General features: G+C 43.5%; 1 protein-coding gene across 4 annotated transcripts in view; it reads left to right on the top strand.

Annotated features, from left to right (window-relative positions):
- SUGCT (succinyl-CoA:glutarate-CoA transferase) overlaps positions 1-25,134 on the top strand; it is a 1,771,027-nt gene that overhangs the window by 696,046 nt on the left and 1,049,847 nt on the right. For all 4 annotated transcript variants that reach the window (XM_073676600.1, XM_073676601.1, XM_073676599.1 and 1 more), the window contains one exon: positions 8,307-8,378. In XM_073676600.1, the coding sequence (XP_073532701.1) occupies positions 8,307-8,378 (72 nt within the window). The remainder of the gene's footprint in view (positions 1-8,306; positions 8,379-25,134) is intronic.

Here is a 25,134-nt window from a genome sequence, read left to right as displayed (position 1 = left end):
AAATATGCAGCCAACGCCCCACAGGCCACACTTCTAAATTCTCACATTTCACGACTGCTTGCGCTCGAAATGTTGCCTTTTAGGCTTGTGGAGACGGAAGCATTCCGCAACCTGATGGCGGCGGCCGTCCCTCGGTACTCGGTCCCCAGCCGCCACTATTTCTCCCGGTGTGCCGTCCCCACATTACACAAGCATGTGTCCCAAAACATTAGCCGTGCCCTCAACAACACAGTTACCGGGAAAGTCCACCTAACCACGGACACGTGGACAAGTGCTTGTGGGCAGGGATGGTACATCTCGCTGACGGCACACTGGGTTAACATAGTGGAAGCTGAGACCCAGTCTGACCTTGGGATGGAACACGTCCTCCCGACGCCAAGGATTGCGGGCCCTAGGTCAATCAGGGTGGCCCCCACGGTCTACAGCTCCTGCACCTCATCCTCCTCAGCCTCCTCCTCCTCTTCAGCCTCCATCTCCGAAATGACCACATCAGTCACAAGCTGGAAGCACTGCAGCACTGCCTCAGCCAAGCGGCAACAGGCTGTGCAGAAGCTAATATGCTTGGGTGAGAAACCGCACAATGCTGAAGAGTTGTGGACAGCTCTGAAAGAGCAGGCAGATCTGTGGCTCACACCGCTGAACCTACAGCCAGGCATGGTCGTGTGTGACAATGGCCGGAACCTGGTGGCGGCTCTGAGACGAGGCGAGCTCACGCACGTACCATGCCTGGCCCATGTGCTTAACCTCGTGGTTCAGCGGTTTCTCAAATCCTACCCGGAGCTGACGGATCTGCTTGCTAAAATATGCTGCCTGTGTGCAAATTTTGGAAAGTCAGCTACAGCTTCCGCCGTCTTTGCCGTGTTTCAGCAGCGTTTGCAACTTCCGGCTCACAGACTGGTGTGTGATGTCCATACGCGTTGGAACTCTACACTGCAGATGTTGGGAAGGATTTGTGAGCAGAAGAGGGCAGTTGTTGAGTACCAGCATCAACAAGGCCATCGGTATTCAGTTCAGACTCCACACATAAGACCTCAAGAGTGGACATGGATGTCAGACATATGTACCATCCTCCTAAACTTTGAGGACTCCACCAAGATGGTGAGCGGCGATGACGCCATAATTAGCATCACCATCCCGCTTCTCTGTCTTCTGAAACGCTCTCTGATCACAATCAAAGAGGATGCATTGCAGGCGGAGCACGATGAGATGGCGCAAGGAACCATACAGGGTGATTATACACAGCAAAGCCTCATCTCATCCCAACGTGGATTGGGTGACAATGAGGAAGAGGAGGAGGAGGAGGAAGGACGGGAGCTAGTTTCATGCACTATACACTGTACTACCTGCACAACTGTCATACCGTCTGTTCAGCGTGGATGGCCAGATGACAGAGAGGAGGAGGAGGAGAGCATGGTCAGTCATCCTCTTAGTGAGGACACGGAAGTCTTGCCTGTTTGTAGTCTGGCATGGATGGCTGAGTTTATGTTACGCTGCCTTTCCCATGACCCTCGCGTTCTCAAAATTTTGGGTGACGGTCATTACTGGTTGGTGACACTTCTAGACCCACTCTACAAGGAGAACTTTATATCTCTTATTCTTGTGGCGGACAGGTCTACAAAAATGGGGCTGTACCAGAAGGCCCTCGTTGCGGAACTATTAAAAAAATTCCCATCTGAAAACGCTGGCGACAGAGGGCACACTTCGTTGGACAACCAAGGAGTACAGGCGAGAGAGACACAACTTCAATCTAGCAGAGGCAGAGGAGCACTGTCAAAGTTCTGGGAGAGTTTTCTCAGACCCTCCCATCTCACAGGCCCTGAGGCGTGGGGTACTCTCACAAGGAGTGCAAAGTTTGGGAAGATGCTGAGGGAGTACCTTGCCGACCGTACTAACGTTCTCCGTGATTCCGCTGTGCCTTATAATTATTGGGTATCCAAGCTGGATACGTGAATGAACTGGCTCTCTATGCTTTGGAGGTCCTGGCCTGCCCTGCCGCCAGCGTTTTATCTGAGTGGGTTTTTAGTGCCGCTGGTGGAATTATAACTGATAAGCGCATCAGCCAGACTCATAAAAATGAACAAGGGCTGGATTGGGCCAGACTTCTCAACACCACCGAATGATAGCAGCGTAACATAAACTCAAATCCTGTGTCTTTTATTGGGACGTGTATTCCCATGCACCTTTTCACACCCACACATGGGTATACTCTTCCTTTTTTGGGCTATTTGCTCTTGTCCTCCTCCTTCTCCTCATCCTCCACCACCATATCACCAGGGTGACCATGGTCCGTGATGCAACACCCACATCATTTTTTTAAAGGGTGTTTATGATGCCCGTAAAAATTTTTTTTTATACAGTATGTTCATGTATACCCCCCAGGGATAAATGTTTGTGAGCCCATACACTTAGTGCATGGGCATTACAAGTATAGGAGGCCCGCTCCTTTCTAATGGGAGCATTTTTTTATTAGGCCCTCCTCCACGTCTCTTCCAAGGGGCATTGAAGTGCCTCCAAATTTTTGGCAGCCCTTGCATTCACTGCATAGGCCAACACTATGGGAGACTCTCTCCTTTCTAATGGTAATTTGTTGTTACTGTGGCCCTGCTCTATGTGTCTTTAATTTCTTAGTGGGGTTTTTCCTAAATTTGGTCAGCCGTTGGACTCACTGCATACCCTATAACTGTATAGCAGCCCCTCTCCTTTCTAAATGGAATTTGTCATTACTGTGGCCCTGCTCTATGTGTCTTTAAATTCTTAGTGGGGTTTTTACTAAAATTGGTCAGCTGTTAGACTCACTGCATACCCTATAACTGTATAGCAGACCCGCTCCTTTCTAAATGGAATTTGTCATTACTGTGGCCCTGCTCTATGTGTCTTTAAATTCTTAGTGGGGTTTTTCCTAAAATTGGTCAGCCGTTGGACTCACTGCATACCCTATAACAGTATAGCAGACCCTCTCCTTTCTAATGAGAACATGTCGTACTTGTTACTGTGGCCCTGCTCTGTGTGTCTTTAAATTCATAGTGGGGTTTTTCCTAAAATTGGTCAGCCGTTGGACTCATTGCATACCCTATAACTGTATAGCAGACTCTCTCCTTTCTAATGGGAATTTGTCGTTACTGTGGCCCTACTCTATGTGTCTTTAAATTCTTAGTGGGGTTTTTCCCAAATTTTGGCAGCCCTTGCAGTCACAGCATGGGCATTACCACTATAGGAGACCCACTCCTTTATAATGGGAACATTTTTTTTACTGAGACCCTCCTCTATGTCTCTTCAAAGGGGTATTGGGTTGCGTCCAAATTTTTGGCAGCCCTTGCAGTCACTGGATATGCAATAACAGTATAGGAGACCCACTTGTTAATAATGGGAACAACAAAGCATAGCCGGCTGATGGCTCTTTAACAATAGTGAGGGCCGACTGCTGGCCTTTTAAGAATAGTAAGGGCCGTCTGATGTCCTTATAAAAATAGGCTTTATGACTTTCAGAGTCCCTCCATCATAAATAAAACAGGATGTGTCTGATGATGTGTCACACACCACATTGCCAGATAAGTTTGTAAAATGTTAAAATGACATTTCCCGGTGAATGTATTTGTCTTAAAAAATAATGTAAAAAATTTATAAAAAACATCGTTACCAATTTAATCTCAATGTAATCACATTGTTCAGCTCCTGCACCTCCTCCTCCATCTCCAAAATGACCACATCAGTCACAAGCTGACAGCACTGCAGCACTGCCTTGGCCAAGCGGCAACAGGCTGTGCTGAAGATAACTTGCTTAATGCTTAATTGACAAACCGCCCAGCGCTGCAGACTTGTTGAAAGCTGTAATACAGCAGCCTGATCTGTGGCTCTCACCGCTGAACATACAGCCAGGCATGGTCATGTGTGACAATGGGCGGAACCTGGTGACGGAGAAATGACAGCCGGAGTAGATACGGTTTCTCTCTATGCCAGTCCTTTCACCAAGCTAAATACAACTCTCAGCAAAAAATAGCTGTGGACTGGCTCCGTACCGTGCCTGGCCACATTTACCTGTCAACGTGTTTGTGGGTAGGCGGTCCTTCCCAGTAAGTGCACTGGGGAGGGCACGGGTAATGTTGTGGGACCCATGCTTGTGGAAGGCGGAAATGATACCAGGAAAAATAAAGGCTGCTGGGGACCGAGTATGGATACCCGGTCGCCGCCACCATAAGATTGTGGACTGCTTCCGCCTCCATGAGCCTAAAAGGCCATATTTCAAGTGCAAGCAGCTGCCCAGAAATCTGGCAGTTTAGTGTTTCGGCCTGTGGGTGGGTGCTGGCTGCATACTTGCGCTTGCATTCCAAGTAACAGAAAAGTAAGCAGATGGTGGCCTCTGTCATCATCATGGCCTCACCTCGGCACTATGAACTCTCCTGAAGGAGAAGCCAGGGCCCACCTGAGGAGTCTCCGGTACTCTGGTGGGCCCGACCAGCACAGCCGAGAAGCAGCCCTGGCTAAGAAAAGTGTGGGTGAAGGTTCCCGGACACTCTATGGCTGCTTTTTTAATGTGGATCAGACATGCTTATGCATGTTATTTCTTAAACCGCATTGCAGATCAGGCCATAGTCCAACTCTGTATTCATGAAATTAAATGTGCAAAGAAAGATGTTTGTGTGTCAAAGCACCACCGACAAGTGCGAGTTGATGTTGGATGGGCTGCCATTGCTTCTGCAACAAGCTGCATTAGAGGACTTCCTGGGAGAAATGACACCCAGGGTAGATACGGTTTCCCTTTATGCCAGTCCTTTCACCAAGCTAAATACAGCTCTCAGCAAAAAAAGCTGTGGACTGGCTCCATACCGTCCCTGGCCACATTCACCTGTCCACGTGTTTTGGTTAGTCTGTCCTTCCCAGTAAGTGCACTGGGTAGGGCACTGGTAATATTGTGGGACCCGTGCTTGTGGAAGGCGGAGACAATACCAGGAGAAATAGTGGCAGCTGGGGACCGATTATGGACACCCGGCCGCCGCCGGCATGAGGTTCTGAAAAGCTTCCGCCTCCACGAGCCCAAAAAGCCACATTTCAAGTGCAAGCAGCTGTCAAAAATTTGGCAGTATAGTATTGCAGCCTGTGGTGGGTGGGTGGCTGGCTGCATACTTGTGCTTGCATTCCAAGGAATGGGGTAAGGACAACTGAACGCTGCACTGGGACAAGGACGTGGACGGTGATTGTTGCAAGTCTGCAACGACAGGTGCATGGCGGGAGGCATCTTCGCATGTGCCAAGGATCACTTATGATGGGCACACTTTTAGGCAGTGACCTGGGAGTCAGAAATGCTTCCAGAGATCTTCCCCATGCTGATCCCATGTCTTTTCAGCACTGTATGCATGTGTCTGATGATGTGTCACACACCACATGGCCAGATAAGGTTGTAAAATGTTAAAATGACATTTCCTGGTGAATGCATTTGTCTTTGTTGAAAGCAATGCAAAACTGCAAAAGCGCATCAAAAACGCTACGTGTGAACATAGCCCAAGGTGTGGAGGAGTATTTTTTGTTCTGGTTATTTATTTTGCCTTATATACAAGTCATTTCCCTGGAAAGGATGTTCCTTAATATATTTCCCAGGAAAATCCATTTTGGTTTTGTTTTTGTATGTTTTATTGTGAATCCGTAAAAGTGGCGTAATACTCTAACAACGTTGTTGACAGCAGTGACCTGGGAGTCAGAAATGCTTCCAGGGGTCTTTCCCATGCTGTTCCCATGTCATTTGAGCACTGTTCCTATGGATTTAGGCAATTTTTAGGCCCCCTGCAGACCGCCGGGGGGAGCCGCCTGAAAAATGCTAGAGTTTCCCATAGACTTACATTGGGCTCGTTGCTCGAGTCAAGCACAGGAGTATTCCAATTTGCTCGACCCGAGACAAGAGTACCCGAGCATTTTAGTACTCATCACTAGTGTACAGAGATAGTAGTAGTCAATGGTAATGTGTACAGTCCAACACTAATGTATACAAGTAATCACTGTAAGAGCCAATATATACTGCCTTGAGAATAGGAAGGAACAGGGTAGGGAGAAAAGGATGGGTGAGGGGAGGGGGAAGGGGGGGGCACTGGGAGACGATGTGCACTATACAGACCAGGTGGGCATAAAATGTAATGGAGGGCTATACAGGATACACGAGAATGAAAAGAGTGTGCAAAGCAGTCATCAAAGCAAAAGGTGGCTACTTTGAAGAACCTAGAATATAAGACATATTTTCAGTTGTTTCACACTTTTTTGTTAAGTATATAATTCCACATGTGTTAATTCATAGTTTTGATGCCTTCAGTGTGAATGTACAATTTTCATAGTCAAGAAAATACAGAAAAATCTTTAAATGAGGTGTGTCCAAACTTTTGGTCTGTACTGTACCTCTAAGTGAAATTTGAGCAGGTTGCAGAATGCATATCAGGTGGACTGCATATGAATGAAACATTACTCATTGCAGAGTAAAACTTAGTGCTATTTTAACTAACAGGAACCACCAACATACAGTGTTAGGCTGGTGTGAAAAACTGCTGCAATGTAAGAATGCTTTCCAAATAGAAATGTTAACAGTTTATTTAATCAATTAAAAAAATGCAAAGTGAATGGACAAAAGTAAAATCTAAGACAATTTAATATTTTATGTCTCCAACCTTTACCTTAAAAACAGGATCAAAACATCAATTATTCCAAGTACAATTGCACACAGCTTTTGAAATACCTCAGCTAGGTTCCAAACATTTTTGAGAACCAACCTCAGAACTTCTGTGGATGTAGACTTGTGCAAATCCTTCTGTATCTTCATGTAATCCCGCACAAACTTCATGATGTTGAGATCAGTGCTCTTTGAGTGCTATGTGTCTTACTTCCAGAACTCCTTGTTCTTCTTTACACCAAAGATAGCTCTAATTGACATTGACTGTATGTTTGGGATTGTTGTACCGATGCACAATAAATTTGGAGCCAATCAGATGGCTATGCATGGTGGTTAAGTACTATCTACCTGTATTTCTCAGCATTGAAGACACCAAGAAATGGGCAACGTTGAGAACTATAGATGCAGCAGAGAAAAGACACATCATGCTTACTTTCCCTCCAAATCAGATCTCCAGCAGTGCCATCAGCTCAGAACTGGCAGCAACCAGTGAGACCCAGTTACAGATGCTGTAGACTACTGATGAGTCAAAATGTGAAATATTTGGCTGTATTAAAAGGCAGTTTGTGGAGAGCAGTACAGTGTCTGCAGGCCAAAATGAAGCATGGTGGAGATTCCTTGTAAGTTTGGTCTGCATTTCAGCAAATGAAGTAGGGGATTTGGTTAAGACTAATGGTGTCCTCAATGCTGAAAAATATAGACAGATACTTATTCATCGTGCATAACCATCAAGGAGGTGTGTGATTGGCTCCAAATATGTTCTTCACATGAACAACACCCACAAACATACAACCAATATCATTAAAAACTATCTTCAGTGTAATGAAGAAGATGGAATCTTTGAAGTGATGATATGGCTCACACAGATCCCTGATTTCAACATAATTGAGACTGTTACAAATGACATGAAGAGAAAGAGGATTTGCACAATCCTACATCCACAGGAGATCTGTGGTTAGTTCTTAACGATGTTTGGATGTATCTCCCTGCCGAGTTCCTTCACAACTATGTACAAAGTAGCTAGAAGAATTGATGCTGTTTGGAAGGCAATTGGTGGTCACACCATATTTTGATTTGATTTAGATTTCTCTTTAATTCATTTCACTTTGCATTTTGTTAATTGATAAGAATAAACTATTAACACTTCTATTTTTGAAAGCATTATTATTTTTCAGCATTTTTACTCATCTGGCTAAAACTTTTGCACAGTACCGTATGTATATATAATTATTGCTTATGTCACAGGTATCCATGGCATTGTCTTATAATGTAGAGCAATTCCCTTTAAAAATTTTTGTACTTAATAAATATTAACTCAAACCATTAAATTTTTCTATTTTTGTATTCATTGCAAAAATAAACCTGCTATATTTGACTGAATGTGCTCAATTATGTGGCTTTGAACCACATATAAAGATAGTGTTATGTAATCTTAACCCTTTTCACAAAAATGAATTTTATCCAGTCTTGGAGGTTCATTTCAAAGCAAAACCTGATCTGAACTTTGGCTCATCGTTGCTGGTCCATGTAAATATGTCTCAAGATGAATAGTTTTCTTGTGTAATAATTAAAATATAAGTTGCAAAGTATACATTTTTCAACATGAAATGTTTTGAATGTACTGTCTATGCTGACCTTTTTTTCTTTTATTTTTTTTCAGTCATTTAAAGCAAAGGATGGTTATCTTGTTATTGGGGCAGGCAACGATCAGCAGTTCTCTACAGTTTGTAGGGTAAGTGTGTTGGTGATATAATGCAGATGATCCCCAAGTGGCCTTCTCTTTTAATTCACCTTTTCAAAAGCTCCATGTTGAAAAACACAAATGATACCAGTAAATATTTGATGATGGGCTAATAATAATAATTATTATTATTATTATTGGGAAGACCTGGGTGCATTTACACTGTACATTTTCAGATAATCTGTTTGTCTACAGAGGCTGAAAAATAAGCAAAAGGTTCATTAGTTAGATGAAATTATTTTTAAACTTGCTTAAAAAAATCATTATTCTGGGCAGCAGATCCATCCTGTGGAAACAGGAGATGTGCTAAGAATCTAATGTGTAGGGATAAAGTGTGACAAAGAATAACCAAAGATGTGGCTTCATAACCTTTCTTATCCTCATATTCTTTGCATATATGATAAATAATTAAATCTAAAAACCTCTATGAAAAATCTAAAAAATGAAAAACTCCCACACTTTCCATGCATCCAAAGTTATGGATACATTAGTTGCAACTTGTATCAAAGTTGAAACATGCGGTGTGGGTGTCAGGAGAAGACGTGAAGTGGATTTGAAATAAGTGTGTAGAAAATGAATTTAAGCCTTTCATCTTTGATTAAAGAAAGGCTTCATAGGAAGGGTCAGTGGTACAAATACTAAACACACATAGAGCTTTGCCTGTGAAGTTATTTACATTGCCTTAGAGATATATGCCCAGGATAAATGTGCTAAGTGGTTGCAGACATGTTGAATGTAGTGTATTTTATGAAATGTTTGATCTTGTGAAAGGAAAACGGTGTAGCTGCTATTAGATAAAACAGAGCACAATTTTTATTCAACATTAAAAAGTGATATGAAAAAGGGTTAAAAAAAGTAAACATTTTATAAATTTTTTACATTTAGGACTCAAACTATTTCTGAAAAATAATTTATTTAAGATATTCACAGTAATTGTAAACACTACTCCACAATATGAGATTTCTGTTGTCACTTCTCATTGTAAGGCCTCCTTCAGATGGCCGTTATTTGGGCACATTTTAGCATCTGTAATAATCCCTATAATACTGTTAGTTTGAGTCATAATTAGTGTTGAGCGATACCTTCCGATATCAGGAAATATCGTATCGGATTGGATCGGGCCGATACCCAAAAAGTATCGGATATCGCCGATTCCGATACCGGAAACCAATGCAAGTCAATGGGACACAAATATCGGAATGAAAATAAACCCTTTCTTTCCTTGTAGGTTAATTCTACATGAAGTAAAACAACTAAGAATAATGTAGAATGACATGAAAAGCCGGCAATTCATCAGCGGCATTCACCGGTACCCGACAATTTACAACAGAAAGAATAGAGCTTCACACATAGATTAGGTAGATAGAACCATGTCAGTCACATATATATGAAGTACAGTGACAGTGTTGCTTACTGTACTTGTCATTTAGTGTAAAGGATTTATTTAAAAAAATATTAGTGTTTTCATGCACCGTCTCTTTAAAAAAGCCGGCGGCAATTCAGCATCTGTACCCGACAATTTACAACAGACAGAATAGAGAATCACACATAGATTAGATAGATAGAAACATGTCAGTCACATATATATGAAGAACAGTGACAGTGTTGATTACTATACTTGTCATTTAGTGTTAAAATAAAGGATTTATTTAAAAAAAAATTGGCGTGGGGTTCCCCTTAATTTTAGGCTCTAGCGGAGGTTAAGCAGACAGCTGGGGCAAATGTTTGAAGCCTGGGAAGGGGGTAATACCCACGGAGCTTCCCAGGCAACTAATATCAGCCCCCAGCTGAATACCTAGCCTTTACTAGCTATTAAAATGGGGGAACCCCCCAAAAAAAATAACGTGGGGTCCCCCCTAATTTAATAGCTAGCAAAGGCTAGGCAGACAGCTGGGGGCTGATATTAATAGCCCAGGAAGGGTGCCATGAATATTGACCCCCTCCCAGGCTAGAAACACCAGCCGTCAGCCGCCCCAGAAATGGCGCATCCATAGGATGTGCCAATTCTGGCACTTAGCCTCGCTCTTCCCACTGCCCTGTAGCAGTGGCAGTGGGGTAATAGAGCTGGGGTTGATGTCAGCTTGTAATGCCAGCTGACATCAAGCCCAGGTTAGTAATGGAGAGGCGTCTATAAGACACCCCCATTACTAACCCCATAGTCAAAGTTAAAGAAAAGCACAAACACCCAGAATAAAGTCCTTTAATTGAAATAAACACACAATTCTTTATTGTTCTAAATTAAACCATACTTACCATCACGCCCATTCCAGCTGAAGCCAACGATCTCCTGCAATAAAAGAAAAATAATAAAGCAACCTCATCCTTACCTTTCCATGGTTCCCACGACAGCTTCAGCTCTGCTACATCGAGATGACAGGCTGGACCGCAGCAGAACGCTGCCATTCAGCCTGTCATCCCGCAGACACTGAGAAGCGCAGGCATACTTCCACTCCTCAGTGTCTGGCTGTGGCGGCATAAAGATGAGCCGAGGTCATGTCCAATGAACTCAGCTCACCTCATGCACGTCACTGACAGCGTGGGAAAATTCTCCTGCACTCAGCGCTTCAGCGTGAGAATTCTCCCACGCTGTCAGTGACATACATGAGGTGAGGTCATGTCCAATGAACTCAGCTCACCTCATGCACGTCACTGACAGCGTGGGAAAATTCTCACGCTGAAGTGCTGAGTGCAGGAGAATTTTCCCACGCTGTCAGTGACGTGCATGAGGTGAGCTGAGTTCATTGGACATGACCTCGGCTCATCTTTATGCCGTCACAGCCAGACACTGAGGAGTGGAAGTATGCCTGCGCTTCTCAGTGTCTGCGGGATGACAGGCTGAATGGCAGCGTTCTGCTGCGGTCCAGCCTGTCATCTCGATGTAGCAGAGCTGAAGCTGTCTGGGAACCATGGAAAGGTAAGGATGAGGTTGCTTTATTATTTTACTTTTATTACAGGAGATCGTTGGCTTCAGCTGGAAAGGGCGTGACGGTAAGTATGGTTTAATTTAGAACAATAAAGAATTGTGTGTTTATTTCAATTAAAGGACTTTATTCTGGGTGTTGTGTTTTTTTTAAATACTTTACTAGAAATTCATGGTGGTCATGTCTAATATTGGCGTGACCCCATGAGTTTCGGGCTTAGGGCCAGCTGATAATGCCAAGCTGGCCTTAACCCCTTTATTACCCAGTGAGCCACCGCACCAGGGCCCTGGATGAGTTGGGTACAGCGCCAGAAGATGGCGCTTCTATGAACGCGCCATTTTCTGGGGCGGCTGCGGACTGCAATTTGCAGCGGGGGTGGCCCAGAAAGCTTGGGTCTCCCTGCGCTGCGGATTCCAGCCCCCAGCTGCCTAGTTGTACCTGGCTGGGCACAAAAATAGGGCGAAGCCCCACGCATTTTTTTTTTAAATTATTTCATGAAATTCATGGAATAATTAAGAAAAAAAGGGCTTCCCTATATTGTTGTGTCCAACCAGGTACAAATAGGCAGCTGGTGGTTGGGGGCAGCGCGTTCCTGCCTGCTGTACCTGGCTGGACACAAATATAGTGCGAAGCCCCACGTCAATTTTTTTTAAATTATTTCATGAAATCATTTTTTTAAAAAAGGGCTTCCCTATATTGTTGTGTCCGGCCAGGTACAAATAGGCAGCTGGTGGTTGGGGGCAGCCTGTTCCTGCCTGCTGTACCTGGCTGGACACAAATATAGGGCGAAGCCCCACATCAATTTTTTTTAAAATAAATCCTTTATTTTAACACTAAATGACATTTGAGGAGTTAATAAAGATGCAGTCCCTAAATTATTATTTATTTTTTAATTAATTTTTCCCAAAACTTTTGACGTGGGCTTCGCCATATTTTTGTATGCCAGCCAGGTACAGCATCCAGCTTCTATGAATGCATCATTTTCCGGGGTGGCTGCGGACTGCAATTTTCAGCGGGGGGGGGCAGAAAGCTTGGGCCTCCCTGCGCTGCAGATTCCATCCCCCAGCTGCCTAGTTGTACCTGGCTGGACACAAAAATAGGGAGAAGCTTCACGTATTTTTTTTTTAATTATTTCATGAAATTCATGAAATAATTAAGAAAAAAAGGGCTTCCCTATATTGTTGTGTCCGGCTAGGTACAAATAGGCAGCTGGTGGTTGGGGGCAGCCCGTTCCTGCCTGCTGTACCTGGCTGGACACAAATATAGTGCAAAGCCCCACGTCAATTTTTTTCAAATCATTTCAGGAAATTCATGAAATAATAAAAAAAATTGATGTGGGGCTTCGCCGTATATTTGTGTCCAGTCAGGTACAGCAGGCAGGAACGGGCTGCCCCCAACCACCAGCTGCCTATTTGTACCTAGCCGGACACAACAATATAGGGAAGCCCTTTTTTCTTAATTATTCCATGAATTTCATGAATTTAAAAAAAAATACGTGGAGCTTCACCCTATTTTTGTGTCCAGCCAGGTACAACTAGGCAGCTGGGGGATGGAATCTGCAGCGCAGGGAGACCCAAGCTTTCTGCCCCCCCCCCCCGCTGAAAATTGCAGTCCGCAGCCGCCCCGGAAAATGGCGCGTTCATAGAAGCTGGATGCTGTACCTGGCTGGCATACAAAAATATGGCGAAGCCCACGTCAAAAGTTTTGGGAAAAATTAATTAAAAAATAAATAATAATTTAGGGACTGCATCTTTATTAACTCCTCAAATGTCATTTAGTGTTAAAATAAAGGATTTATTTAAAAAAAAAATGGTGTGGGGTCCCCCATAATTTTAGTCTCTAGCGGAGGTTAAGCAGACGGCTGGGGCATATGTTTGAAGCCTGGGAAGGTGGTAAAACCCACGGAGCTTCCCAGGCTACTAATATCAGCCCCCAGCTGAATACCTAGCCTTTACTAGCTATTAAAATGGGGGACCCCCCCAAAAAAAATGACGTGGGGTCCCCCTTATTTTAATAGCTAGCAAAGGCTAGGCAGACAGCTGGGGGCTGATATTAATAGCCCAGGAAGGGTGCCATGAATATTGGCCCCCTCCCAGGCTAGAAACACCAGCCGTCAGCCGCCCCAGAAATGGCGCATCCATAGGATGCGCCAATTCTGGCACTTAGCCTCGCTCTTCCCACTGCCCTGGTGCGGTGGCAGGGGGTAATAGTGGTGGGGTTCATGTCAGCGCCAGCTGCCATGAATCCCAGGTTAGTAATGATGGGCGTCTATAAGACACCCCCATTACTAACCTACAAAGTGTTAAAAAGAAAAAACACACTACACCCAGAAAAAAATAATTTATTTGAAATAAAACACACCATTTTATTTAATTCTTAGTTTACTAAAAATAATAGTTACCTGTCCACGTTCCTGCGCTGATCTCCCATGCACAGCTGTCACATCTGGAGATGATGACAGCTGTGCATGGCTGCTGTAAGCTCACACTGCCGGGAACACGTCCGCTCCCGGCAGCGGGAGCCACTGACTGAGGTCACCGGAGTGCATTCAGGCAGCGCAGCTCCGGAGACCTCTTTTACGGCACTGCTGTACCGTGGGAATTTCTCACGATACAGCAGGGCCGTAAAGGAGCTAACCGGAGCAGCGCTGCCTGAACTCCGGTGAACCCTTACGGCCCCGTCATTCTAGCAGCGGCGGCGGTTCAGAGCGGTCACATTCTATGTGGCTGCTCTGAACTGGAGATCATCGTGGGACACTCGTGGACTACTACGGAGGGGTAAGGATAAGGTTGTGGTTTATTATTTTATATTTTATTACAGGAGATCGATGGCTTCGGGGAATTAGGTGTCTAGGTGAGTATAGGTGTAGTTTTTTATTTTTTACTTTATTTTAGGTGGCGATCGGCGGGGACAGGTAATGTATGAACTAATTTATTGTAGGTAACCACTGGCCACCAATGACATGTATTTAAAATTTATTGGGGCACAGTAGGGCAATTTAAATAGCAGGATCAGGCTGATGGGAACTACTGCTCCCATCGAGCTGATCCTGCTGGCACGAGTGGACGGGGGACAGACATAGGCCGATGGGAGTAGTAGTGTCACATCGGCCTATGTCTGCCTGCACGCACAGACACCGCGCACACCCGCACAAACATCGCACAGACACCGCACACACACCCCGCACACACCCCGCACACACACCCACACACACACTAATCATGACCGGTCTGATGGTCTGGGAGGTGAGGCTGACCTGTGCGGCCGTGGGAAAGTTCATGTGAGTTCATGCAGTCAAGCATGAACTCACATGAACCCTCTGAGGGCACCGCGGCTACTTCAAATGAACAGCTGATCGGCATCACCTGATACCTCAGCTGTTCATTTGAAATAACCGGCGGGAAAGCGCAGCACAGAACGGGAAAGCCGGCGGTGAAGTCTTTTCACTGCCGGCTTCCCCGCCCGGGTCCTTCGCTCCTTGGTGCTGCGCTCCCCGCCCGGTCCTAATTTACGATTGGGATTGAAGGTGGCGAGGGGAGCGGAGGATCGTGGTGGGAGGCTGCGGGGAAGCAGTATGGGGCTGTGTGATTGTTTAAAAGCCGGCGGCTTTTACCACGCGCCGGCTTTTAAACAATCAGGAGAATTCTCCCCCGCTGGGATGGCATTCTGATGACAGGCTGGATCGCGCTGCCATCCAACTTGTCATCCTTCACAGACACTGCAGAGCACAGGCATTATGGGAACTTCCGATTCCGGTATTCGATATTGTAAAAGTATCGGAATTAAGTATCGGAATTCCGATACCGCGAATATCGGCCGATACCCGATATTACAGTATCGGAATGCTCAACACTAGTCATAATACACATGTTTGGACCACGACAGCTGTAATATATATGGTCAAATGTTCCTATATTAAGGCTGTCTGAATCAGCCCTTTCAGTGACCAGCTTCCCATTATTTATTGAGACACTTTGCATCTGCAAATAGGTTGTCCCGCTTTTCTTTATTTTAATAATAATGACATTGCAATACCTACTAATATAAGTGAACTAGAGTAATTAAACTTTTATTTTTTTGTACATTTACGGGAATGTGAGAACATATTATAATTTGTAGTATACGAGAAGAAAAAGATTTTTCTACCACAGGAGCAAAACAGTAACAATGCAGTCACATGACAAGAATCCGTATAACTAATCATATGTTAAATAGTTACAAGTCAAATTTATGTATGAGATAGTCAAGCTAATTGTCTATAAAATGATGGTAGTCTCAAAGTCAAAGCAGCAGTGGATGGTGAGATATGGAGTCTAAAAGTTAAACGATCAAAACATTGTTACCCTTTTGCTCGTCAGTGTAGTTATCCTCCAGGCATTGCAAAGTCATTATTTTTTATAATATACTTAATAAATTTATTCTGATTGATTCTCTCAAACAATCAGTGTAGGGAAATTCTCCTAAGAGTGGGAATGGAGAGCAGAGTGGCTCAGTGATGAGAATTCCACTATTTTGATTATTTGTAAAGAGGGTAGTGATCTTGGCTTAGCAGCAGTTGAAAGTAGATCCTAAAGGAGCAAGAACTAGCCATGTGAAACAGCAGTGCAGCCTGGCAGTTGGGAGAGAACAAAACAAAGTAAAGTAATGAAGTACATTACAAAAATTCATAACTTTGCAATGGTTATATGTTAATTAAATAAAAAAAAAAGTTTAGCTACTCTTTTAAATCACACATTGGATCTCGATGAACAAGTTGAAAATCTTTACTGGCATAAATTTTGCAATTCTTTGAGAACAAAATGTGTATCAATGGTCAATGGAAACCAAAATCATGAACCAAATTGAGGACTGGAAACCAAATTATCCAAGAAAGTCAATTTAAAAAATTGAAATATCACGCAAATCTACCATATTTTTCGGATTATAAGATGCACTTTTTTCCCCCCAAATTCATCTCCTGAGATCTCAATCTGCGCATGTACCACATCCGGTGGCCATTTACTCGAAGTCCACCACCGTGAAAAGGATGGGAAGTGCTGGGACTCCTTACATTTCCTGAAAGCCCAGAGCCTGCTGCAGCCTCGCACCGCCTCGCACCCCCTTCTCCCAGCCCGAGGCCCACAGCATCACCCCACTCCTGCTGCCGCCACCTTCCAGCAGCACTGGCCCTGCCTCCTGGGACCGCGATCCCTGGCAGCCGCCCCCCCTGGTAAGCTACCGTAAAAGCGTACTATAAGATGCACCACCATTTTATTAAAAAAATATTTTCCTCCCCAAAATTTGGGGTGCGTTATATGGTCCGATGTGTCTTATAGTCCTCAAAATATTTGAATGAAATGTATGGCAGCAACTCATGATGTGACTCAGTAGCATGTGTAACCTCATATCACTGTATGCGCTCCTGACAACATCTAGGCATGCTCATGATGATATGGTGGATGGTGTCCTGGGGATCTCCTCCCAGGCCTAAATCAGGGAACCTGCTGGACAGTTGTGATGCTACTTGGCAGTGTTAGATTTACTAATTCATAACATTCAAGATGGTATCAATTGAATTCAGGTCTGCAAAATACGAGGACCTGTTAATAGTATTAATGCCTTCATCATACATGAACTGCCAACAGGTATCCAGGCATTATTTTGAATCAGGAGGCATGCAGGGCCCACTGCATCAGCGTAAGGTCTGACAATGGATCTGTGGTCAGAATACCGTTGGCTAATACATGAAGATTTATTAACATTCCAAGTATATCCCTCTCTTGACCATCACCAACCCTCCTCCAAACTGGTCTTGCTGGCCCATTTTGCAGGTCCAATACAGGACTTTGCACCTTCATGCCACCCTTCTGGAGTTATTTTTGGCAGTTTGGTCAGAAGACTGCAAACTAGTAACCCAGGAGTGCTCTGGCAGTGTTCCCTCTCACACAAAAGGAGCAGATACTGGTCCTACCACTAGGTTGATAACCTTCTATTGCCTTTTCTAGCCCTTCTTGAGTTACAGCCTGCGTCTTGTAATCAGTTCTATGCTCTTAAAACTATGCTGGGAAAGAAAGGAAGCCTTCTTGTTACAGCACATATCTCATTATGAAGGAACCTATGTAACCTGAATGCCTGCCTTGACCATCACTGACCCACCCCAGACTGGCTGATGTTGCAGGCAGCATAGCATTCACCATGCCATCTCCAGATACTTTCACATCTGTTACAGGTGCAGTGTGAACCTACTCTCATCTTTCCCGCGTTCAGCCCTTGTCCTGGGATGTTCTCCATTCTTTTAAGGCATTTCTAGCAAACCTTTTTGTCATCTTGAAGGAGCTGGACTATCTGCGCAATCTGAATGGTCGGCAAGTGCCATCTCATACTTCCAGTAATGTCAAAAACACTAGCAAAATGAAAAGCTAGAGCAGAAAAAGTAAAGATAAAAAGAAAGTAATTGCCTGTAGCTACAACCTGCAAAATCATCCCCCTTTGGGAGGTATTCTCCAGTACACTCATTGTCACTTTAACCCCTTAAGCCCCGAGGGTGGTTTGCACGTTAATGACCAGGCCAATTTTTACAATTCTGACCACTGTCACTTTATGAGGTAATTACTCTGGAACGCTTCAACGGATCCCCCTGATTCTGAGAATGTTTTTTCGTGATATATTGTACTTCATGATTGTGGAAAAATTTCTTCGATATCACTTGCGTTTATTTGTGAAAAAAATGGAAATTTGGCAAAAATTTTGAAAATTTTGCAATTTTCAAAATTTGAATTTTTAAGCCCTGAAATCAGAGAGATATGTCATACAAAAGAGTTAATAAATAACATTTCCCACTTGTCTACTTTACATCAGCACAATTTTGGAACCAAAATTTTTTTTTTGTTACGGAGCTATAAGGGTTAAAATTTGACCAGCGATTTCTCATTTTTCCAACAAAATTTACAAAACCATTTTTTTAGGGACCACATCACATTTGAAGTCACTTTGAGAGGTCTTTATGACAGAAAATACCCAAAAGTGACACCATTCTAAAAACTGCACTCCTCAAGGTGCTCAAAACCACATTCAAGAACTTTATTAACCCTTCAGGTGCTTCTCAGGAATTTTTTGAATGTGGAAGAAAAAAATGAACAATTAACTTTTTTCACAAAAATGTTACTTTAGACCCAATTTTTTTTTATTTTCACAGGGGTAACAAGAAAAAATGGACCCCAAAATTTCCCCTGGGCACGCAGATACCCAATATTTGGGGAAAAAACACTGTTTGGGCGCACGGCAGGGCTCGGAAGGGAAGGAGCGCCATTTGACTTTTTGATTGTAAAATTTGCTTGAATAATTAGCGGACGCCATGTTGTGTTTGGAGAGCCCCTGTGTGCCCAAACTTTTGAGCTCCCCCACAAGTGACCCCATTTTGGAAACTAGACCCCCCAAGGCACCTTTCTAGATGCATAGTGAGCACTTGGAACCCCCAGGTGCTTCACAAATTGATTCGTAAAAATGAAAAAGTGAAAAAAAAAACACTTTTTCATTTTTACGAATCAATTTGTGAAGCACCTAGGGGTTCCAAGTGCTCACTATGCATCTAGATAGGTGCCTTGGGGGGTCTAGTTTCCAAAATGGGGTCACTTGTGGGGGAGCTCCAATGTTTGGGCAGACAGGGACTCTCCAAATGCAACATGGTATCCGCTAACAAATTGAATGGAAAATCGGCTCAAATTGTTAGCGGACACCACGTTGCGTTTGGAGAGCCCCTCTGTGCCCAAACTTTGTAGCTCCCCCACAAGTGACCCCATTTTGGAAACTAGACCCCCCAAGGCACCTTTCTAGATGCATAGTGAGCACTTGGAACCCCCAGGTGCTACACAAATTGATTCGTAAAAATGAAAAAGTGAAAAAAAAAACACTTTTTCATTTTTATGAATCAATTTGTGAAGCACCTGGGGTTCCAAGTGCTCACTATGAATCTAGATAGGTGCCTTGGGGGGTCTAGTTTCCAAAATGGGGTCACTTGTGGGGGAGCTCCAATGTTTGGGCACACAGGGACTCTCCAAATGCAACATGATATCCGCTAACAAAATATCGGCTCAAATTGTTAGCGGACACCATGTTGCGTTTGGAGAGCCCCTGTGTGCCCAAACTTTAGAGCTCCCCCACAAGTGACCCCATTTTGGAAACTAGACCCCCCAAGGCACCTATCTAGATGCATAGTGAGCACTTGGAACCCCCAGGTGCTTCACAAATTGATTCATAAAAATGAAAAAGTGAAAGAAAAACACTTTTTCATTTTTATGAATCAATTTGTGAAGCACCTGGGGTTCCAAGTGCTCACTATGAATCTAGATAGGTGCCTTGGGGGGTCTAGTTTCCAAAATGGGGTCACTTGTGGGGGAGCTCCAAAGTTTGGGCACACAGGGGCTCTCCAAATGCAACATGGTGTCCGCTAACAATTTGAGCCCACAATTTGTTAGCGGATATCATGTTGCATTTGGAGAGTCCCTGTGTGCCCAAACATTGGAGCTCCCCCACAAGTGACCCCATTTTGGAAACTATAGCCCTCAAGGATTTTATTAAGGTGCATAGTGAACATTTTGAACCCGGAGGTACGGCACAGAATTTGTTTACATTAGGTCATCATATTGAATAAGTTGTCATTATTCTTGAGCGCAAGTGCTCGCTACTTGAGTTTGCATCGGGTACTCAGGTATGCACCATGTACAGCGTGTGCTTGAGTGACATGCTCGAGTCCCTGCTCCGCATGTTTCACGGTTATTAGACACCCAAAAAAAAAACATGCGGGGATCGCTCGTGCATGGCAGGCAATCCTCGTAAAGTTTTTTTGGCCTCGAAGCATATGGGGCAGAGACTCGAGCATGTCACTCAAATACCCACGATACTCAATGCATACCAGAGCACCCAATGCAAACTCAAGTAGCGAGCACTTGCGCTCAACACTAGTCGCCATATCGTCATCTTTTTTTCTTACTTTTGAAAAAAATCCCAACCCCAGCCCTAACCCTAGCACAACCCTAGCCATAGCACAACCCTAGCCCTAGCACAACCCTAGCCCCAGCACAACCCTAGCCGCAGCACAACCCTAGCCCCAGCACAACCCTAGCCCCAAACCCAGCCCTAACCCTAGCCCAATCCTAACCCAAGAGTTTATTTTTGACGCCGTTCCTTGTGCGGTATAAGTGATTAGACGACTTTATTCTTCAGGTCGGTGTGATTACAGCAATGCCAGAATCATATGGGGTTTTTATGACTGACAGCTGTCACACACTAAAAGACGCATTTTTTGTATAATCTAGTTTTCGCATCGCCATATTTTGAGAGCTATAATTTTTCCAGATTTTGGCAGACAGTCATGTGACGGCTCGTTTTTTGCGGGATGACTTGACGTTGTTATTGGTGCCATTTTCAGGCACGTGACATTTTTTCATTGCTTTCTATTCCGATTTTTGGGAGGCAGAATAAACAAAAACCAACAATTCAGGAATTGTTTTTTTTTTTTTTTTATTCTGTTCCGCGTGTGGTAAAATTGATGAGGTAGCTTTATTCTTCGGGTCAGTACGTTTACAGCGGTACCACATTTGTATCATTTTCTATGTTTTGGCGCTTATACACAATAAAAGCTATTTTATAGAAAAAAATATTTTTTAGCATCGCTTTATTCTGAGAGCTATAACTTTTTTATTTTTCGGCTGATGGAGCTGTATGGCAGCTTGTTTTCAGCGGTACCATTTTTATTTATATGCGTCTGTTTGATCGCGTGTTATTCCACTTTTTGTTTGGCGGTATGGTGATAAAGCATTGTTTTTTGCTTCGTTTTTTTTTACCGTGTTCACTGAAGGGGTTAACTAGTGGGACAGTTTTATAGGTCAGGTTGTTCCGGACGCGGCGATACCAAATATGTGTACTTATATTTTTTTTATTTTTTTTTTTATAATAATATTTATTGATGGGTACATTATATTTTTATTTTTGGTGGATTATTTTTTTTATTTTTTTTTTATATTTTTGCAATTTTTTTTTTTTTTTCCACTTTCAGACAGTTTATACACTTTATTACTTTGTCCCACGCTGGGACTTTCACTTTTTTTTCTCTGATCGCCTGCATGGCACAGGAATGCAGCACCATCCCTGTGTCATACAGGCTATCAGCGGTGCACAGTGTGAAGATTGTTTGGAGATGCACTGCGCATGTCCAAACAATCTTCCTGCTGTCTGGTGACCCGGATGTTGTCATGACGACATCGGGTCGTCATGGCAACACCCGGGAAGCCTTTGCAGACAGCGCTGGAAGCCGGAAGAGGAGGTGAGTATCGGCGATCACCTCCCTTTGCCCCCGCAATGCCGCGATCGACTTCGATCGACTTCGATCGCAGCATCGCAGGGGTTAATGTGCTCCCTGCACATAGTACCGGGTGTCAGCTGTGACAATCAGCTGACACCCGGCGGCGATCGCGCCCGCACAGCCTGTGTGCGCGCGCGATCGCGATGACGTACTAATACGGGTCTGGCTCTTAAGTCCCAGGGCACAGACGCATATTAGTACGTCAGATGTTGTTAAGGGGTAGAGATGAGCGTTGTTCTACTCAAACTGTTCGCCAATCTCAAACTCGAGCTGTTTTAGGCGGTGTTCGAGCCGTTCGGCGAACACGAACAATTTGAGAAAAATTCGGCTGTTCGAGGTTATGTTCGATAATTGTTCGTGCACCAAAATCATAACTGGATTTTTTCTCAGTAATGATGAAAATTAATGTTAATACGCAGTTTGAGTGTACAGCGGGGTGGGGGGAGGGGCAGGGGATGGATCTCTGCAGGAACAATGAAGATCTCCATTTTTTTTTTCTCTTTCCCGCATTTACAGTGGGGAGGTGCAATCTGTCAGCCTATCAGCAGCGCACACACGGAGCGAAGTGCTTTTTTTCACACAAGCAAGGGCATGTGTCATTGGCAGTGTATGTCACATGTCCTTGCCCTATAAGACCAAGCCATTTTCCCCGTCGCCACCATTTTCTCACTGCTGCAGCTGCGTGTTAGACGGCACCGCTGTTGCTGTGTGCGCTATACCTTGTTAATTTCAAGCCAATTTTCGCACAAATCTACAGATAGGTTTGGAGTAGGGAATAGTTGTGATTGCAGTCCTTTTAAGGACTAGGTTACAGCATTTCCTACGACTTTTATCAGGCAGGTCTGTGCTCTTAAATAGATAGATTGTGAGAGTAAAACTAATTGTAATTGGAGTCCTTTTCAGGACTAGGTTACATCAGTTCCTATCAGTTTTTGCCAGTCAGGTCTGTGCCAGTGCTGTGCAAGTTTTTTTCACAGCATTTGGCTGAATCTAGCAAAGCTAATCCTTTTTGGCCTATTGCAGAGTGTGTTAGTCAGTGGAGTAGCCTATCTGTGTTGCAAGATATACCACCTGTGTATAGAATACCAATTTTTTTACTGCACCTAGTGAAGTAAAATCTTTTGGGCATAGCATCATTCTATTAGTCCATCTATACTGACCTCCATCAGGTTGCAAATTGAATATAATTTTTTTCTGCATCTAGCTCTGAAAAAATATTGGGCTTCTAGCTGTGTGTGGGACTTGTTGTATTAGTCCATCTATACTGACCTCCATCAGGTTGCAAACTGAATATATTTTTTTCTGCATCTACCTCTGAAAAAATATTGGGCTTCTAGCTGTGTGTGGGACTTGTTCTATTAATCCGTCTATACAGACCTCCATCAGGTTGCAAACTGAATATATTTTTTTCTGCATCTACCTCTGAAAAAATATTGGGCTTCTAGCTGTGTGTGGGACTTGTTGTATTAGTCCATCTATACTGACCTCCATCAGGTTGCAAACTGAATATATTTTTTTCTGCATCTACCTCTGAAAAAATATTGGGCTTCTAGCTGTGTGTGGGACTTGTTCTATTAATCCATCTATACAGACCTCCATCAGGTTGCAAACTGAATATATTTTTTTCTGCATCTACCTCTGAAAAATTATTGGGCTTCTAGCTGTGTGTGGGACTTGTTGTATTAGTCCATCTATACTGACCTCCATCAGGTTGCAAACTGAATATATTTTTTTTTGCATCTACCTCTGAAAAAATATTGGGCTTCTAGCTGTGTGTGGGACTTGTTCTATTAATCCATCTATACAGACCTCCATCAGGTTGCAAACTGAATATATTTTTTTCTGCATCTACCTCTGAAAAAATATGTGGCCTTCTAGCAGTGTGTGGGACTTTCTCTATTAGTCCATCTATACTGACCTCCATCAGGTTGCAAACTGAATATAATTTTTTTCTGCATCTAGCTCTGAAAAAATATTTGGCCTTCTAGCAGTGTGTGGGACTTTCTCTATTAGTCCATCTATACTGACCTCCATCAGGTTGCAAATTAAAAATAATTTTTATCTGCATCTACAGTACCTCTGAAAAAATATTTGGGCTTCTAGCTGTGTGTGGGACTTGTTCTATTAGTCCATCTATACTGACCTCCATCAGGTTGCAAATGGAATATAATTTTTATCTGCATCTAGCTCTGAAAAAATATTTGGCCTTCTAGCAGTGTGTGGAACTTTCTCTATTAGTCCATCTATACTGACCTCCATCAGGTTGCAAATTAAAAATAATTTTTATCTGCATCTAGCTCTGAAAAAATATTTGGCCTTCTAGCAGTGTGTGGGACTTTCTCTATTAGTCCATCTATACTGACCTTCATCAGGTTGCAAATTAAAAATAATTTTTATCTGCATCTACCTCTGAAAAAATATTTGGGCTTCTAGCTGTGTGTGGGACTTGTTCTATTAATCCATCTATACAGACCTCCATCAGGTTGCAAACTGAATATAATTTTTTTCTGCATCTAGCTCTGAAAAAATATTTGGCCTTCTAGCAGTGTGTGGGACTTGTTCTATTAGTCCACCTATACTGACCTCCATCAGATTGCAAATTCAAAATAATTTTTTGTCTGCATCTAGCTCTGAAAAAATATTTGGCCTTCTAGCAGTGTGTGGGACTTTCTCTATTAGTCCATCTATACTGACCTCCATCAGGTTGCAAACTGAATATATTTTTTTTCTGCATCTACCTCTGAAAAAATATTGGGCTTGTAGCTGTGTGTGGGACTTGTTCTATTAATCCATCTATACAGACCTCCATCAGGTTGCAAACTGAATAAAATTTTTTTCTGCATCTACCTCTGAAAAAATATTTGGGCTTCTAGCTGTGTGTGGGACTTGTTCTATTAGTCCATCTATACTGACCTCCATCAGGTTGCAAATTGAATATAATTTTTTTCTGCATCTAACCCAGCCAATAGTTTTGGCCTAATACCACAGTTTGGCCACTCAGCTCTGCTCGGTTCCCATCCATTGTTTTTTTGTGCAAACAACTCCAGAGTTGTGAATTAGTTAACCACCAAAATGAGTGGAAAAAGGCCTGCTGCTGGTGGAAAGGGGAATAGGCATGTTGGGAAGGGGAAAAAAGGTTGTGTCCATGGGGTAGGTGTTAAAGCAACAGTAACATCTGCAGAAGAAAGACCATCTTCCAGCCAAACTAAAATGTCTACTTCTTTTAGCGGACAATGTGATAAGATCCCTTTCTTACGGCCACGCCAATCGCTGCAAATTCCAGATGAGGCACAAAAACAGCAGGTGCTTCAACGGATATCAAGTGCTCCTTTAAGTGGGCTCTCCTCCACATCAACTTCAACATCACAAATACTCCAGTCCACAAAGGTGTCACCCCAATCGCACTTGCTTCCTCACAGCTCCCAAATCTCCAGCTGCCCGTCTGAGTATGAGGTAGAACAGATGGTTGAGTCTGCAGAGCTGTTTA

Source organism: Phyllobates terribilis, unplaced genomic scaffold, assembly GCF_046119375.1.
Source record: "Phyllobates terribilis strain yellow unplaced genomic scaffold, ASM4611937v1 Scaffold_4__5_contigs__length_816908805, whole genome shotgun sequence".
Lineage (NCBI taxonomy): Eukaryota > Metazoa > Chordata > Amphibia > Anura > Dendrobatidae > Phyllobates > Phyllobates terribilis.
This window is presented reverse-complemented; position numbering and strand designations above follow the sequence as displayed.